The sequence below is a fragment of the Pyrus communis genome, chromosome 10 (genome assembly GCF_963583255.1).
Source record: "Pyrus communis chromosome 10, drPyrComm1.1, whole genome shotgun sequence".
Taxonomy (NCBI): Eukaryota; Viridiplantae; Streptophyta; class Magnoliopsida; order Rosales; family Rosaceae; genus Pyrus; species Pyrus communis.
Genome location: NC_084812.1, coordinates 5,460,481 through 5,478,614, shown reverse-complemented (window position 1 = coordinate 5,478,614; position 18,134 = coordinate 5,460,481). Strand labels below are relative to the sequence as shown.

The 18,134-nt window shown below is 38.0% G+C and overlaps 2 protein-coding genes across 2 annotated transcripts; both read left to right on the top strand.

Annotated features, from left to right (window-relative positions):
* Window positions 1-2,346: 2,346 nt before the first annotated feature.
* On the top strand, window positions 2,347-4,048 carry LOC137747724 (E3 ubiquitin-protein ligase SPL2-like). Its single transcript, XM_068487882.1, has 6 exons — window positions 2,347-2,351; window positions 2,700-2,997; window positions 3,079-3,174; window positions 3,311-3,499; window positions 3,842-3,931; window positions 4,043-4,048. The coding sequence occupies exons 1-6, from the start codon at window positions 2,347-2,349 to the stop codon at window positions 4,046-4,048; spliced, it is 684 nt and encodes a 227-aa protein (XP_068343983.1).
* Window positions 4,049-6,776: 2,728 nt separating this feature from the next.
* Window positions 6,777-10,100, top strand: LOC137746492 (E3 ubiquitin-protein ligase SPL2-like). Its single transcript, XM_068486513.1, has 5 exons — window positions 6,777-7,160; window positions 7,789-7,962; window positions 8,574-8,695; window positions 9,212-9,331; window positions 9,554-10,100. The coding sequence occupies exons 1-5, from the start codon at window positions 6,825-6,827 to the stop codon at window positions 9,864-9,866; spliced, it is 1,065 nt and encodes a 354-aa protein (XP_068342614.1). The 5' UTR covers window positions 6,777-6,824; the 3' UTR covers window positions 9,867-10,100.
* The last annotated feature ends 8,034 nt before the right edge of the window (window positions 10,101-18,134 follow it).

Sequence of the window (18,134 nt, the reverse complement as noted above, 5' to 3'; positions counted from 1 at the left end):
TTAGTTTTCTGTAGCTTAGCTTGCATGTTTTATCAGTTCAGTTACATTTAGGAGCTCTATGGCTTGAATGTAAATGCACATATAATATTTCCTTAGGATCTTTGCATCGATGTGAACATTTCGAGTAGGATTTTGGAGTTACTTTGTCATCCCAGAAACTCCTCGAGTGGCATCTTAAGAGTCTGTAGTACATCTGTTGCTGAGCCAATTTTTCTATATCATGCCTCATATTTGAGGTTCCTCAGTTGCTATTTCCTTATATCGTTGATTTTCAACACCGTCGCCATGATTCAAACTATACATTTGATACTTATCCTTTACTAGATTGTGATTGACTAGAGGGAGGTGGAGTGACATATGAGTAATTCAAATTGGAAGCATTGTAATGCTCATGCAATTTTCAGCGGATAAGATGGATGAACACTACCGGTCTTATTTCTTGATTGACACTCATTCGAGCGAGACGGTAACCATTCTTCAACCACAACATGGAGCTCTATTTACATTGCACCAACTCTAGCTTAGGGTTGCAAAATCCTGCCTCTATCTAAATTTCAGTTTCAATAATGTGATTGGAAATCACAAAATCTGTGGATTTTACATTTCTTTATTGTGTTATTTATAATTAAGTCGTCCCGATTTAGGGTTTGCTCATTAAGTTGAGTGTCTTTTGAGAGTGGCAACGGTTTTAAGGAATGTTTGTTCCAATAATTATACAATTAAGAAAATACATTCAAATTATGAGAATAGATATGCTAAACATAGAACCATATCAAGTCGGATTTAGTAAACATTCTGATATACTAAACATAGAATATTATCATGTTTTTTTTTTAACAAACGATATTATCTACACTAAGGAGGTGGAAGAGTGACTAAGCCTCATAATATGCTAGCAATAATGTGGTTCAAATTCGCCTTTGGCGAGAATTGAACCTTAGACTTCTCACTTACAAGTGAAAAGGAATATCACTATACCTTAGTACTAAGTGGCTAATTTTAAGTTTTACATACTAACATTAAATTACAGTTCCCAACGATTACACTAATATACAACATTGTCCTATATGGGAAAAAAAAAACTCTACAGTCGAGCAAGGCCAGAACCTACTTCTCACACTTAAATCATGGTCACTGCTCTCATATGAAATGGCACCGGCCACCATTACACCAACCCTAATCTACAAAATACGAACACGACGAATCTGATGTCATATGGATGGTTATCTGGAGAGTTTCGTCGACAGACCCTTGAGTAGCTTCCATTACACCAACCCTAATCCTTTATTAAAATTTGTTTCTAGGGTCTTTCTCAAGAATATCCAAATAATCATAGCGTTAACTATAATCTATTTTAGTTTGATGTAGGAGATGATGTTCCAGGGCGACGGTTGTGTGTCATATGCCAGATGATAGAAGGCAATCCGCATTCATTCCTTGTGGGCATCTGGTTTGTTGTCAACGCTGTACGTAATGCATTAGCGAAAAGTTCCTATTTTACCAAAGTGCCCTATTTGCCAGCAAGAAATTCTCGTTGCAGCGCGAATATATATGAATCTTAGCATCAATTTGCATTTCTTAGGGTTTAGTGTTAGAGTTCCATAAGTTTCGGTAATTTTCCCCCTCATGAAGTAAATACTCTTGTTTTGTGTATTTACCTTCTCTAGTTGCATCACTTTCTTTGATCTCATGGGCTATAAGCGTAACAAAATAGCACTGATGACTGCTAGTTTTGGGAACAGTTTTGAACGATGCAAGGAGCCTTCCTACAAACATATTTCAAAACATAGGCAGTTAACTTAATTCATATCAGATGTATGAATGTACACTTATGCACGTTTACACATATGATATGGAACTCGATCTATCGGTTAAATATCAGAAGGTAATGGCAGTTTCGCAATTGATAATGCTCATTCTCTAGCTCGTAGCAGCCATTCAAATCCATATAGGCGTCGTTGAAGCTTAAACTCTTCAAAGCGTATGGTATTGGCAAAATAAGGTTCTTCAATCCCAATCCAAAAGCACTCAACGCACTGACTGGGTCAATAAATCGATTAGTAGGGGAGCGGGGAAGACAATTAGGAGAAAGAAAAATAGGAAGGGTAGTTAACATTCCCAATATGAAAGCTTAGACGTCCAGTCTAAATATATACAATGATTTGTAAAGAAGGAAAATACACCTTATCTCTCACAATTCTCAACAATTCACCCATATACCAAAGGAATTAATTACCAGCTAGGGAGATTACATTTTTAAATTTACATCTCTCTAATAGCGGTGGGACCGGCTTGCTTTGGTGGGTCTCTCTTTATTAGAGACATGGTTCAAATGTAGTTTACACAATGAGGTTTCTTTAGAACTGTTAGGATTATAGGATGTTATGATCTCATAGAATCACGTTTGCTAGAGAATATGCTGTTAATTAAGGTGATAAGTACGAGAGTAATAGACTCTCCGTAAGTCTCTATGTAATTTCAAAAATCTATTCACTGAAAGCCTTCCTTCTTCTTCTATATTTCTTTGGCCCCCTTAACAAGCATCACCCTATACCAAATAATCTGTCACGTTCTTTCTCGTTTAGGTTTAGGGTTAAGGCCATCGCTCATCTTGTATAAGCAAACCCTGACGAAACCCACTGCCAATGCCATCGCCGGAGCAAGTTTTAATCTTACTAGTCTCCAAACTCGCCCGACAGCCCCATTTTGGGCGTTGCCCTAGTGTATGCCGCGGTGCGCACCTTGCTCAAATTGAGCTCCTACTCCTCGGTCCTACCCAAGGTCCGTATCGCTCCCTCCGTAAAAATTTCTGATCTCCGGCCAAGCCTCGTGTTTGATCAATCCGACCAGTCCACTGCAAAGCTCGCCGTCTTCCGTGGCACCGTTGAAGCCAAGTCTGCCTTGGACGACAGCAAATGGAATATCTTTAAAAAGTCTGATGTACTCGTCTCACGAGGAACAATAGATAGAGCCATCATTGTTCGGAGAACTCAAACGGTACGTTTTTGTTTCTTGTCACTGTAGTCTGTCTGTAGTCTTTTTGGACGAAACTGAAATGGAAATTGAATTTTTGTGAAGTGTGTATTTAACGAATGGATGGCCCTTTTCGGATGGTGGGATTTTCGAGCGTATTGGAGAGCTTTGACAGATCCAGGATCAAGCTCCTTACGAAAGGTGCTCAAATTATGTATTTTCATTATTTTCTGTGAATTTTGTTGCTTATATAATTCATTTGACCACATACAAAAAACAAAAAAAAAAGAAAAGAGAAAAAGAACATGAATGGTAATTTTGAATCATATTTGTGTAGGTTCCTTTCATTCTTGTTGAAGGCGGTGGTCGCAGAAAAAAACCGATTTCCGATTTTGTTGTTGTAAATGTGCATAGATCAAGGCAGCCGTTACCTCTCACTACAGTTTATCGACGCTTGCACCCTGTTATCGCTTCTCCTTCTCCCTGTTCATTCTTCGAGGCACTTTATGGCCGTGACGAGTGCCAAGCGAGTTTTGCAATTTTTCTTTCTCATTGTTTTAGGCGTCCAAAGTATCATTTTCTTAATGTATAACCCGAACCCTATCTTTTTCGTCTCTAGCATAGGGCTACATACTAATATAGAGAGAGTGCCCATGTGGGTTCCACAAAAAATATAGCCCTAGCTAAAGGAGTTGCCTGCTATATTTAGCAAGCATGGTAGCCCTTAGCTCATTGATAGCCCGTTTGCTAGAGACGGGTCCTATCGATCATAGCTGGAGATGGTCTTAGCATCTGAGTTAGTGTTTTTAACTTCACTAACTCTTGTAATGTGATTTTTTGTTTGTTTGTTTTGCTTCTGGGTTTCAAGGGTGGAGTGCTCGAGGAAGAGGAGATTCTTCGTTTGGGAAAGGAAATTAGTGCTATTGGTCTCTACAGTTTCAAAAATGGACTGCTGGAAGTAAAGTCCTGCAAGGATCTTCCCTATTTTCTGTAAGTGGATTTTGTTCTCAGCACTTTCTTTTGAATCTGTACTTTGATGTGTGCATTCTAACTGATGTATCTTTTGCAGCTCTAGGATGTCTAACTGATGTATCTTGGTCGTCGAAAAGTGACCACTTTGTTTCGGCATTCTACCAAAGCATGATTATGAAACAGCCGATCCGTTCCTAAGATTACGTCAAAGTCCACGATATCCAACGGAATGAGATTAACTGGCACCATTTAATGAGGACGGGCATCCTCTGTACTCCCATTTTATATAACAGACTTCGCCTCGTAGCATAGCGATTCACATACGTACCCGATAGGAGTACCTTGAGGTTGGATCATTTGAGAAAACAAGGGTGATATGACTGAGTGGATGACATTCGGATCAATCAAAATTTTTGTGAAGTGACCAAGGATGTTTAACGTACCTAAGATCATGTCGGGGTTGTTCTGAGCATCCTTGTGAGTGATGTTTTTGACACGGCCATGGTTCTGCTATCTTCCCGCACGGCCTGTTCCTCAGTTTCCCGATTCAGGTTACCTCGACCCTGGTTGCCTAAGTTTGCCTGCTTGTCTGCCAGCTTTGCCATTGATGGACGTTCTCCTGTGTTCTGATATTGACCACGTCCATTCCAATGTGCCCTGACATCCTAGTAATGAGGTGCGCCTCTCTGGTGTTACATAGTGCTTTCAGCGTAGGAACCATACCGTCTGAATACTAGTTGACAGCTCTCGGATATAGCGTAGTATTGCTCTGATAGTGGATGACGCCTCCATATGCGGCCAATTGAAAGGGCCAGTTCTTATGAGTAAGTTTGGCAACTAAGGGACTGTTGTAAGCTAATTCTGCTACTTTTGGGACATTGGTTAGCCCGATGTCCTTGCTGACCGCATGTATAACAACATGTACTCTTGCATTGAAAATAATTTTGAGCACTGGATTTGCTGGAACTGTCCTGAGAGCAGAAACGAGAATTACTCGTAGACTTAGACCTCAGAACGTGGTGTACTGGAATTGGAACCTCCACTAGAAGATACAGGGTTGTAATTGCTCCGTTAGAAAGATTAACTCTATCAGGGTTCAAAGGAAGACTGCCCCCTGGTGCTCTCATGCTGAATGCTACTACCTTCATCACCAAGATTGTCACTCGGGGCATTTCCCGAATCCTCAATGCGAAGTAAAGCATCGTAGAATTTGAGATATGTGGTACATTTCACAAATGCCGCTAGAGAAGCCTGCAAGTGACCTTTTTGGAATCCTCGACGCAAAGTAAAGTCTCAAATAATTTCAGGTCTTGTATTTCGGAGGCATGAACCTGCTCTAAATCGTTGCTTGAATATATCCACTCTTCTCTTTCGCCCTTGGGGATTTGTTCCTTCTTATACCTCCACCACGACATTGCTACTCTTTGCAAGAACCATATTGCCATCACGACCCATTGGACAGAAATTAACTGAAGTGTGCGAGAGGTAAAAAGATGTGTGTGGATAACATCACCCTAAATCAATATGATTATTTTTTAAAATGAATATCAAAACACTATGTTATATGTATGGTATTTTTTTACTTCATTTTTTTTTGTTGACAACTTGAATTTCATATAATAAAAGAAATATATCCTCGAAGGGTCTATGAATTAGAATTATAAGGAAGTGAACATATACTCCTTTAAAAGGATTGAAATAGTGCAAAGCTCTACAAATATCACATTTTCTTAGAACCATATAACATAAAGAATCATATCACTTTAACTATGTAGTCACTTTTCATAGTTAAGGTGATATGATCCTTTATGTTATTTGGATAACTATGCAGTCACTTTTCATAGTTAAAGTGATATGATTCCTTATGCTATCTGGTTCTAAGAAAATGTGATATTCCTAGAGCTTTGCACTCTTTCAATCCTTTTAAAAGAGTATATGCTCACTTCCTAACAATTCTAATTAATAGAATTAAAGACTTTTGGCTAAGAAGTGCTTCATGGAGAATGACATTAATTGATTCATGGGCTTGTAGACCCCGTAGGTCAATTTGGGATAACAGGTGCACAAAGTTGAGAATCTATCATACATGTACGAGTACTATCTAAATAGTACAAGAAAATAGGCAAAGTAAGGGAATAGCTCAGAGGTCCACGTAGGATTTCCACTTAGCTTGTCATGGTCATTTTCTTAATTTCATGGGTTCGGCATATAAATACAATAAATTTTGGGATGAGATGTTTTTTCCCTTTTCCGTCCTAATATTTTTGTATTTTTTCCATTTTAATGATTAGATTAATCTTAACCGTTGAATTTTTTTATTATTATTTAATCTGAGAGTCCAGAACATGCCACGTGACACAATATTAACTTTTTTCAATTTTTTTAGTTGGAAATCCAATGGCCCTTCCAAAGCCACGTCAGCAAGCCATTGGGGTCTGTTGTTGGACCCCTGCAATGGAGCCCATTGTTTGTGTTGACCGCTCTCCTCTCTTAGCACATGTATTACACGCACCTAACAAAAGAAAAATAATAAACGTGGTTGACATCATGCTGACGTCAGCCTAACCGACTGACGAAAGCAGAGTATATCTTGCTTGGGTATTTGGACATGCTTTGCATGGCCCACCAATTGCCCAAGCAAATTTGGACCGCTGGAGGTGGTTAAATGGGTTGGAGGGCATCTCTAGTTCCTGATTTTCAAGTCAAAAAGGAAAAATGGCAATGTAAGGGATTCCTTTTTCAATTAGAATTTAAAGGACAAAAAAGGAGAGAGACTAAGAAAAAATAAATACGCACTATGAATTCACAACTTCCCTCCGTGCTCTCTCATCCGTCGCCCGCCTTGTATAAGCAAATACTGACGACAACCACCGCGCGCAATGCCGCGCGGTCAAATTTTAAACTCCCTAGTCTCCGGACTCGCCCTCTCCTTCAAAAGCCACCTTGTGGGCTTCGCCCTAGCGTACGCCGCTGTGCTCACCCTCCACAAATTCAGCTCCTACTCTTCAGCCCTACGCAAGGTCCGCAAAGCTCCCTCCGTCAAAGTCTCCGGGCTCCGTTCAAACCCAGCGCTCGATCAATCCGACCAGTCCGACGCAAAGCTCATTGTCGTACGAGGCATCGTTGAAGCCAAGTCTGCCTTCGACCGCAAATGGAATAGTTTCAAGTCCGGCGTACTTGTTCAGAATAACCTACATTTTCAGAGAACCCAACCTGTGCGTTTTGTTTTTTGTATTATTCTACAAAAACTTCCATAACTTAATACCGTTAAATTAATAACATCGGTCCGGTTCCGAGTTGAGATAACGTTTGCCTAAAAATGATTTTCTGATGTATCGTGTAAATTCTATTTTTTTTAATTCTTTTAAATGAAAAATAAAATAATCTCTGGTAAGGTTCCGAGTTGAGATAAAATAATTTGCTAAATTTATGAACTAATACATTATAAAAATAAAAATTATGTAAGTTAATAATATTTACTTAAATAGAGTTTTAAAATATTTATTAAAATAAATAATGTAATATATTTATAACATATTTTAAGAAAAATGATTAGATTTATGAATTTTATTTGGTTAAATAAATATATATTATTGTTAGTTCATAAATAATATAAAATTCTAAGGTTAGTTTCTGAAGAAAGTTTGTTCAAAAAAATAAAGAGGATAAAGAATACCTTAATTAATTAATAAGTTGTTAAATTTATCAATTATTTTATATTTGCTAAATTAGTAGATTTTCTTTGGTCTTAAGGTTATTAATTTATTGAGATTTAATTATAATCCGTCTTACCTGTAGTCTATTTGCATAATACTGAATTGGAAATTGAATTTTTGTGTGAAGTGTGTAGTTAGCGATTGGATGGCCCTTTTCGGATGGCGGTCTGATGACAGTATTATTCTTGTTGATCGTGGTTTCGGCCTGAAGTCAATTCTTGATTTTGTTTATCGACATAATCATCATGTTGACGCTTCCCTCTATTCAGCCCTGAAGACACTTATTGGCGATAAGTACCCTGTGAGTTTTGCAAACTTTTGGCTCTTACTGTGCTTATTTTTACTACTTTGCTGTTTTTTTTAACAAAAGAATATAGGTCAGGCTGCACATCTTGCTGTATTTTGCAGTCCTAGGATTTAGCCCACCTTAGCATGCTTGCTGGAGTCGGGGTTTGGGCATTTTCGGGCCGAAAGGAGCCGGTTGAATAGACACTCTAAAACCTCGGACACGTACTCAACACGGTTTGGACACAGACAAGACACGATTAAGACACTGATCAATATGCGGTAGAGGCATTTTTTGTAAATATAAAAGATATTTTGGGGCATTTTTATAAAAGATATCTTGTGTTTTAATTATTGTGTATGGTGAACAAATTTGATGAACATGAGTATTGTGTTATATTATGAATTCAAAATATTGTTTTTAATATATGTAATATTTATTATATTTTAATCATCATTCCTAGCCATGTCCGTATTCCTTTTTTTTGAAATTTATCGTGTTGCGTGTCGCAATCTCCGTGTCGGTGTCCATGCAACCTATCCATAATTGGAGATGGTAGTGTCTTTAGTTTCTATAATCTTTTTAATGTAAATTTTTTTTGTTCTGATTTGCTTTTGGTTTTGAAGGTTGGTGTGCTCGATGACGTGAAGATTCTTCCTTTGGGAAAGGAAATTAGTGCTGTTGGTCTCTACAGTTTCAAAAATGGAGTGCCGGTAATCAGGCCCTGCAAGGATCTTCCCTATTTTCTGTAAGTGGCTTTGTTCTCAGCACCTTCTTTTGAATCTTCAGTACTAATCTTATTATGGCAATTGTGCTTTAATACTAGCTCTTTGTACTTTGATGTGCATTAAGGCTATTTCCAACCGAAATAGTTAAATATAACTTTGTCTATAATTATAACCTTGTAAAAAATTATTTTTCAATGAACAGTGTCAGACCATACACATATATCATCTCCAATCAAAGAAGCTAAACATAGCCCTTCAATAATTTATTATTTTAAAGTTTTTACTTTAGATTTATTAGTTAATTTAATTAAATTACTTTTGGATATTTTCAAATCTAACCGTTAAATTTAAATTAATTATTGCATTTGAAGAGCTAGGTCCCAAAAAAAGGTTAAAATGTGGGCTACATTTGGCCAAATAATGGTCTGGTGGTGAGCTCTATAGAATTATAGTTCATCCATTGGTTAAAGATAGTTTTTGGGCCAATTAGACCATTTTTTTGGCTTTTGGCCTGAGTGATTTTGTATCTTTTGCAGCTCTGAGATGTCTAAGGATCAGATGGTTGTAGATCTTATACTACGCACAAAAATACTCTTCTGGAGTGGGATTGTTCTTGGATCGATATCAATCGGAGTCCTTGGCCATTCTGTTGCCAGGTACAGTTTTCCTTGAAACGTTAAATTCTTGTCTTGCAAGTTACGTTCAACCTTTATAGCTATTGTATGTTTATAGGCTCGTCTAAAGGTCAACCTTTTGTAGTGCTACTGAATTTGGATAACACGCGTGTAATCTCCCCTTGTTCCTTCACCGTCGTTCAACCAAGGATTAAAAATTTGACAAAACTTAAATTCTTGTTGATTTACAAATATTTGTTTCAGGAATTGGAATAGATGGAGAGTGTTGGTTTACGAATATTTGTTTCAGCAACAAAGGCAGCGGCAGCAATCAATCCCTGCTAATGAGAGCAACGTTGAAACTCAAGCTGAAGTAGGAGTGGATGCAGCGGTTGATGTTCCACAGCAGCAGTTGTGTGTCGTATGTTATACGAGTAGAAGGCAATACGCATTCATTCCTTGTGGGCATCTGATTTGTTGCGAACTCTGTAGTGTAAATGTGAGAAATCTAGTTTCACCAAAGTGCCCTCTTTGTCGGGAAGAATTCTTCCTTTCGGTGCGAATCTATGACCCTTAGATCATATCGATGTATCTTTCAATGTTCAGGCTCTCAGTGTCAAGAGAAAATTTGTGTGCATAAATAAAAAAGATCATCATGCAAACCAAAGGAGCCTAACAAAATAAGGGTAAGGGATATCAGATCACTGACTTCACGAATGCATGATCTCAAGGGGTTATTCATTCCACTATAATCCTAAAGGCTAAAGGAGTGGCCATTTACTAGACTCAACAATTAAACTCACCCGCCACTTAGGACATTGATTTAGTATTATTCATTACCTCTCAGTGAAAGGTAGGTTTAAATCTTATAAATTAACAATAAAACTAAAATTTATCAATAAACCTACACCTAATAATAAAAAACTATTAGCACACAATCTTTATTCTAAAACCCTAAGATGCTCTTACTGAGAAAAACAAGCTTTTTTTGACCGACGGATGATGATTTTGGAATTTTGAATCGTTTAACTAAGATACGAATCGATTTATGCATGATTTTTTTCATTTGATTTCAATTTTTTTTGGGAGTTTAGGAAATTAATCAATTGCTGATTGATTCATATCTTGCACAATATAAAAGGTTTTGTACCTTATTTTCATGTTTATACTAGAAAACGATATTAAACTGAAAATTTGTGGGTTGAACTCTTTAAATTTGATTAGATTTTTATATGTTTAAAAATATATTATGATTGTCAATTAAAGTTAACAGACATTATTTATGACGATAAGCCCTTCTTTCCTATATATATTCTTAAAATGATTTAATTTGTTTATGTGACATGAAATTAATTCTTTCTGCTCAACCCTAATGAACATGATTTTGTTTTAATGTGAAATCGTTTCTTCATTTCGCGGATGATCCATTTTGTACAGTACTTGGTTTGAAGGTTGCTGAAACCCTCTGGATTTTGCTATTTCCATGTAGCATCTGCATAGAAGAAAAAGGTTGGTATGATTAACGCAAAGGCATGGATCTTTTAGATTTAGAAAACCCAAAGGATTATGAGAATGGTAAAATTTTGGAAGATAATACAGAAGAAACTATAAATGGTGTATCATTGTTGGATAAATGTCAACAATCTGTAATATAATTATATATGCTAATAAATAATAAATTACAGATTGTTGACATTTATCCAACAATCTTGAAACAGAAATTCATGGATCAACAATCTGTGACTGTGAATGGCGCTATGCCAAAATACTCTGAAAAGCTTGAGAAGTTCAAAGGGCTCGACTTCAAGAGATGGCAACAGAAGATGTTTTTCCTAACAACCTTGAATCTTGCTCATGTTGTCAAGGAAGAAGCTCCGAAGTCTAATGAGAATCCAATGACAAAAGAGACTGTCATGGCAATTGAAGCTTGGAATCATTCTAAGTTTTGTTGCAGGAATTATATTCTGAATAGTTTGGATGACAATCTCTACGACATTTATTCTCTGTGCAAGACAACGAAGGAGTTGTGGGAATCCTTGGAGAAAAAGTATAAGATTGATGATGCCGGTCCAAAGAAATTAGTTATCGGTAAGTTTCTCAAATATACAATGGTGGATTCAAAATCTGTTGTCTCTCAGGTCAAAGAAATCTAGAAATTGATCTATGAACTGCACTCCGAGGGATGCAAGATCAATGAGCATTTCCAAGTTGGGGCGATAAACGAAAAGTTGCCAACTTCCTGGAATAACTTCAAAATTTATCTCAAGCATAAGCGTCGTGAGATGAATATGGAGGATTTGATTCTGAGGCTACGAGTGGAAGAAGACCACAAAAAGGCAGACTGTTATGGTGGGTTTGGTGCCATTGAAGCCAATGCAAATTATGTTGAGGGAGGAAACTGAAGGAAAAATTTTGTCCTAGCTAAGAACATGCATGAACATTTGAATACATAGGCATACTAATAACACTTTAAAGTAGGCATGCATTCAAAAACAATTCATAAAACCCATGACTTTCAAAGCCTAGTATATGGTGAACCATAAGACTCTTTAACAATATTAAAGAGAATAAGAATTTAGAGATTCTTTACCCTTGAAGCTCATCCTTGATTACACAAGGGATTCACCCAAGTGGAGGGCCTTCAAGTCACCTCCTTGCTCCTTGGATCTTCCTTGTGATTTCCTCCCTTTTAGTGCTCCTTTTTCTTCTTTGAGGATTTGAGGATTTGTTCTCCAAAACACCAAAAGTTTGGTGTCTCTAAGTCTCCACACCAAAGATGTTGTGTGAAGATGAAATGGATGACTTAGGGAAGAAAGATTGCTAGATGTTCTTCCCCTAAGGTGGCCGGCCTCTATGTAGAAAATGAGAGAATAGGTTTCACCCAAATTCAATTAGAAAACCCCTTAATGTGAAAACCAAGCTATAATGTTGATTTTACACTTCATTTCATGTGAGTGGCAAACTTGTAATTAATACAAGTTTGCTACCCCTCACCCTTATGGCCATATGTTGTTATTGGGCTTAATTGCCCATTTTGTTTTAGTTGTCATACAACTTAAACATAATGGGCCTTGTGGACCAAAACGTTTTTGTGCCCCGAAGCCCAAAACTAACTTAAACGCCCAATACGAACGTTTCGTATAATTAATTAACTATTTAATTAATCTTGACCATTCTTCAATTAAACCATTTAATTGCTTATCCATTTCATATAATTTCTTCACTTATATCCTTACTCGGTGTACGATCCATTAGGTTCCAATTAGCGAGGTAGTGGGCGATGTTACTCTTAACGATCGATTGTGAATTGAAACCACATTTCAATTCTCCCTTAAAATTAGTGTTTGCTAATCTTTAGGGCTTCCACAAACCATGGGTGACGCCTAGCAGCATGTCATGGTTACCCAAGCTAAGTAGATGTGGTTGGAGAACCTATCCAGTTACAACTACAATGCAATACGGTCCTTCTCTAATACAATACTCTTAATTACATTGTTTAAGTGATAGTTTGTTTCATGTCTACTATCCAATGTGATATTTCTCTATATGATTCAATTGAATAAGATTTGGAACAACCTTCCTTAGTCATATTCATATGCTTTGGCCAAAGACTCTCGAATCATATCTTAGAGTATTCTCCTTCCACTATGGAAGGTTAGAGATCCCTTGTTGTGCATTCATATGCCTACATGACTAGATAGCTTGACCCCAACAATGCCGTGGACACTCCAATGGAATGCCGTTGACATAATCAAAGATCAAGGACCTAACCATTAGACATCAATGATGCCTCAGGTCAAAGGACTACTTTGCATATTGCAACTATTGAGTTCTCACATGACATGTATGTTCGAACTCTCGTTTGATCGTTGTTCAGTGTACTCGATTACTCTTTCGAGCACCTATGTGTTTGCCTTAGTGTCCAACACCAAATGACTTGAGACTAGTTCATACTCACGCTTGAGTCGACATAACACATACTAACCTTAGCGGATTGTCAATGCCCAATTGGCAATCCTATGGCTAGGAACGTTTTAGGAATGAACATAAGAGAAAGGTCTCGTTAATTTAACTAACTTAAATCACTTGTCTCTTAGATCAAATACATTCCTTGGATTCCCTTATTGCTTAAACACAAGATACTATAAATAGTGATTAACAATAAGCTTTGCCCTCTATTAAACATATAAAAGTTTAACACAATAAGTATTCCAAAAAGCTATTACATCAAATGAGTGGCTTTGTGGGCATACTTCCAACAATCTCCCACTTGCACTCAAAGCCATCTTCCCATGTATCTAATACCCATCTTTTCCATATGACGGTCAAGTTGGATTTGAGACATTGGCTTCGTTAGTGGATCTGCTACGTTATCGGCTGAAGCAACTTTGAGGATGTTGACTTTCCCCTCGGCAGCATATCTTCTAATGATATTAAAGCGCCTATCAAAATGCTTGTTCTTTTGATGTGCCCTGGGTTCCTTGGCTTGAGCTATCGCCCCACTATTATCACAGTACAAAGTTACTGGTGATGTAATGGTTGGAACCACTCCAAGTTCAGTGATGAACTTCTTCATCCAGAACGCTTCTTTGCCGGCTTCAGCTGCAGCGACATATTCAGCCTCTGTCGTGGAATCAGCAATTACACTTTGTTTCTTGCTTTTCCAGCTGACAGCCCCACCATTCAGAGTGAATACATATCCGGAGTTGGAACTTCTATCATCGACGTCAGATTGGAAATCTGCGTCTGTATAGCCTTCCACTCGCAACTCTGTCGCTCCTCCATAAATGAGGAACATGTCCTTAGTTCTTCTTAAGTACTTAAGGACCGTCTTGACAGCTGCCCAGTGTTCTGATCCTGGGTTAGATTGATATCGACTAGTAATGCTCACAGCATATGCGATATCAGGCCTTGTGCATATCATGGCATACATAAGACTTCCTATGGCGGAAGCATAAGGAATCATATTCATATGCCGTATCTCTTCAGGAGTCTTAGGTCCCATGGACTTAGAAAGATGAATTCCATGTCCTACAGGAAGAATACCTTTCTTAGATTGCTCCATCTGGAACCTACTTAGCACCTTATCAATGTACATAGATTGGGATAATCCAATTAATTTTCTGGATCTATCACGATAGAGCTTTATCCCAAGTACATAAGACGCATCTCCTAAATCTTTCATGTGGAAGGTTTTGGACAACCACACTTTTACAGAAGAAAGTACTGCAGTGTCATTCCCGAATAGTAATATGTCATCTACATATAACACTAGGAATACAACTGCCTCCCCAACGACTTTTTGATAAACACAATTGTCGTCTTCGTTTTGAGTAAAACCAAACGATTTGATTTCAGTATCAAAACGAATGTTCCAGCTCCTGGAGGCTTGCTTAAGTCCATAAATGGACCTTTGAAGCTTGCATACCTTAGTCTTTTCAGACTTGGACACGAAACCTTCGGGTTGAGCCATATAAAGCTCTTCCTCAAGGTAGCCGTTCAGAAAGGCTGTCTTCACGTCCATTTGCCATATTTCATAATCATGGTACGCAGCTATAGCAAGCAAAATCCGAATGGACTTAATCATGGCTACAGGAGAAAAGGTTTCTTCATAGTCAATCCCTTCTCTTTGCCTGTAACCCTTGGCTACTAGTCTAGCCTTATAAGTCTCCACGTTCCCATCAACGCCTATTTTCCTCTTGAAGATCCATTTGTTTCCAACAGGTACTATACCTTCTGGAGGGTCTACAAGAGTCCAGACTTGATTTTGATACATGGAATCCATCTCGGATTTCATGGCCTCTTGCCATCTCTTTGAATCAATGTCGGACATTGCTTCAGTGTAGTCTCTAGGGTCTTCCTTTGTGTCATTGTCACCTAGAAGGTGCAATTCCGCAAAGTCATTGTCTAAGCCATACCTTCTAGGTGGCTTATTGACCCGTTCAGATCTACGTGGAGCTAGGGGTTCAGGAACAGGGTTGTCAACATGTCGTGTGCTTGTTTGTGGTTCATCATTAATCTCATTAATTTCCATCGTTTTACTTATAGTTTCTTTGAGAACAAATTCGTCCTCTAGAAACTTAGCAGTTCTGGCGACAAAGACTTTCTGGTCGTCAGGATGGTAGAACTCATATCCCATAGTTTCTCTAGGATATCCCACAAAATAGCACCTTTCTGATCTCGCTTCAAGCTTAGTAGCTTCAAGCTTCTTGACATATGCTTCACAACCCCAAATCTTAATGTGATTAAGACTTGGCTTTCTACCATGCCATATCTCATAGGGCGTTTGTGAAATTGATTTGGAAGGTACTCTATTAAGCAAGTAAGTTGCTGTATATAGAGCATATCCCCAGAATGTTACTGGCAGATCAGCGGAACTCATCATAGAACGAACCATGTTCATCAAGGTTCGATTTCTCCTTTCAGAAACTCCATTAAGTTGTGGAGTTCCCGGTGGAGTCCACTGTGATTTTATTCCACACTCTTTGAGATAATCTAGGAATTCATTACTCAGATATTCACCCCCTCGATCTGATCTTAGGATTTTTATCTGTTTCCCAGTTTGCTTCTCAACTTCATTCTTGAATTCTTTGAACCTTTCAAAGGATTCTGACTTGTACTTCATAAGATACACATAGCCAAACCGAGAGTGATCGTCGGTGAATGTGATATAGTAGGAGAAACCTCCTCTCGACGTAGTAGACATAGGTCCACATACGTCAGTGTGGATTAACCCTAGAATTTCAGTGGCACGCTCTCCTTTCCCAGTGAATGGAGATTTGGTCATCTTCCCTTTCAAACAGCATTCACAAGTACCCATCTGGTCATTACCTAATGGGCGGACATATCCGTCTTTCGACATCTTGCGAATCTTTTCAAGGTTCACATGTCCAAGTTTAAGATGCCACATCCTTTCTTGGTTAACTTCTTCTCTAGCCCTTTTGGGTTTTGAGGTATTCCCGCTTTCAATACAGTGCATCCCACTATTCGTCTCTAGGTGAAAAAGTCCCTCTATCATATTACCATGAGAGATAATACGACCGTTCAAGTATAAAGTGCAACTCATTTTGTCAAACAATACTGAGTGCCCATCTCGTAAAAGCTTAGAGATAGAAATCAAATTCTTTATACATGAAGGAAAATATAAACAATTTTTAAGTTCCAGGACTTCCCCAGAGGGTAGGTTAAGCATGTAGGTGCCTATTGCTTTTGCAGAGATTTTAGCGCCGTTCCCAACTCGCACAACCATCTCCCCATTGCGTAGTGTCTTGCTCCCTACTAGTCCCTGCATCGTATTACAGATATGTTGACTAGCGCCTGAATCAAATATCCAGGAATTGGAGCTCACTGTAAAAGCACTTTCTATGACCGAAATAGTCTCTTCAAAAGTTCGTGTCATAAGGCTCGCAATGCGCACCCTGTATTTCTTCTTCCAACGTTCATCCTTTCCACAATGAAAGCATGTTCCTTTGGATTTCTTTGCCTTCTTCTTAAGTAACCTTTTCCTTGTTTTTGCATTCTCACTCCCACTGTCCTTTTTGAAACATTTTTCAAATTTACAGCATATGTCAATCATCTCGTTAAAAGTATGATCGAATCTATTCACTTTATAGTTTACAATAAACTTAGTGAAATCATCCGAGAGATATGCAAGGAAAAAGTCTTGGGCCATTTTGTCAAGTATAATGGTGGGTAGTATTTTAGGCATGTCGTTAACTACATAACATAACAGAAATCGTATTAGATTGTTGATTAACTACTTGATTGGGTCTTGAATCAAATAGTACCACCCACTATTTTTGGCAAACTCCATATCCCTCAATGGAATTCGAGAGTTATATTGAACTCTTAGCGGGGCATGGGAGACTCACCATTACCAAGCCCACCTCACGATGATACGATGTTGGTTAGCAAAAATAATGATGAGAGAATAACGCTTTACTCATTTACAACGTTTGTAATTACCCATCTTATTTGGCCTCTAGAGAATGTTGCCTCACGATGATACGATGTTGGCACTATTGCACTTAGTTAAGTTATTCCCACCATGCTTAGTTCGTGTAGGGGTTCAAGAATAATCTCACGATGATACGATGTTGGCTATCCTCGTTGCCTACACTTACCTCATCATATGTTTATGGACTCCTCCTGAGTGTAAGCATGCACTTTGTACTCCCCCATGATAGGGTGAAGCCGGTGTACAAGTCACAAACGATTGGAGCCCATCACGGTGGAAGGCCTACGAAGAAATGTTCAAAACATCTCTCGTTTATCAACTTAATATTCGTTTGTTGAGGGAGTAGTTTTGGGCTACATCAAAACATTTTAATCATATTAAAAGAACATGGCCCTATCATAACTATTGGTCCAAGTTAATATGATTTAGTAGCATATAATACTCCCACTGTTTCGTTGAAACAAGCGAGACTATATGGAACTACTAACGAACGCATTGCATCCTCATATGGACTATATAGTCATATTAGGTTTTAGGATGATTATGAACCGTTTGATTTGATCCAACACGAGCCTTGTGTTGGACCTTGGGTTTAAGGTAGATAGTTGTTGATTTTAGTTACGCGTTTAATCCAATTAAACCGTTATTTCCTATTGGGCGTTGGACCCAACTATTCCAATTTGCATACATATAAACAAAGAGGAATACATGAAATAATAAGAAGGGCTTATGCCCTTTTACAACACAAATAATGGGCTTATGCCCTTTACAACAAATTGAAGGACTTATGCCCAATACAACAACTTGAATTAATCAAATTACATTCAAATCTACATTACTTAAAACCCAAGCATTCATAATGTAAATCGGCCAATCACATAGCTCAAT

Bases quoted from the DNA above. Each gene is read 5' to 3' on its own strand.
- LOC137746492 (XM_068486513.1), top strand. From the start codon at position 6,825: ATGCCGCGCGGTCAAATTTTAAACTCCCTAGTCTCCGGACTCGCCCTC. The intron at 7,161-7,788 runs GTGCGTTTTGTT...TTTTGTGTGAAG, and splicing joins ATTTTCAGAGAACCCAACCT to TGTGTAGTTAGCGATTGGAT. The intron at 7,963-8,573 runs GTGAGTTTTGCA...TTGGTTTTGAAG, and splicing joins TTATTGGCGATAAGTACCCT to GTTGGTGTGCTCGATGACGT.
- LOC137747724 (XM_068487882.1), top strand. The intron at 2,998-3,078 runs GTACGTTTTTGT...ATTTTTGTGAAG, and splicing joins TTGTTCGGAGAACTCAAACG to TGTGTATTTAACGAATGGAT. The intron at 3,500-3,841 runs GCGAGTTTTGCA...CTGGGTTTCAAG, and splicing joins ATGGCCGTGACGAGTGCCAA to GGTGGAGTGCTCGAGGAAGA.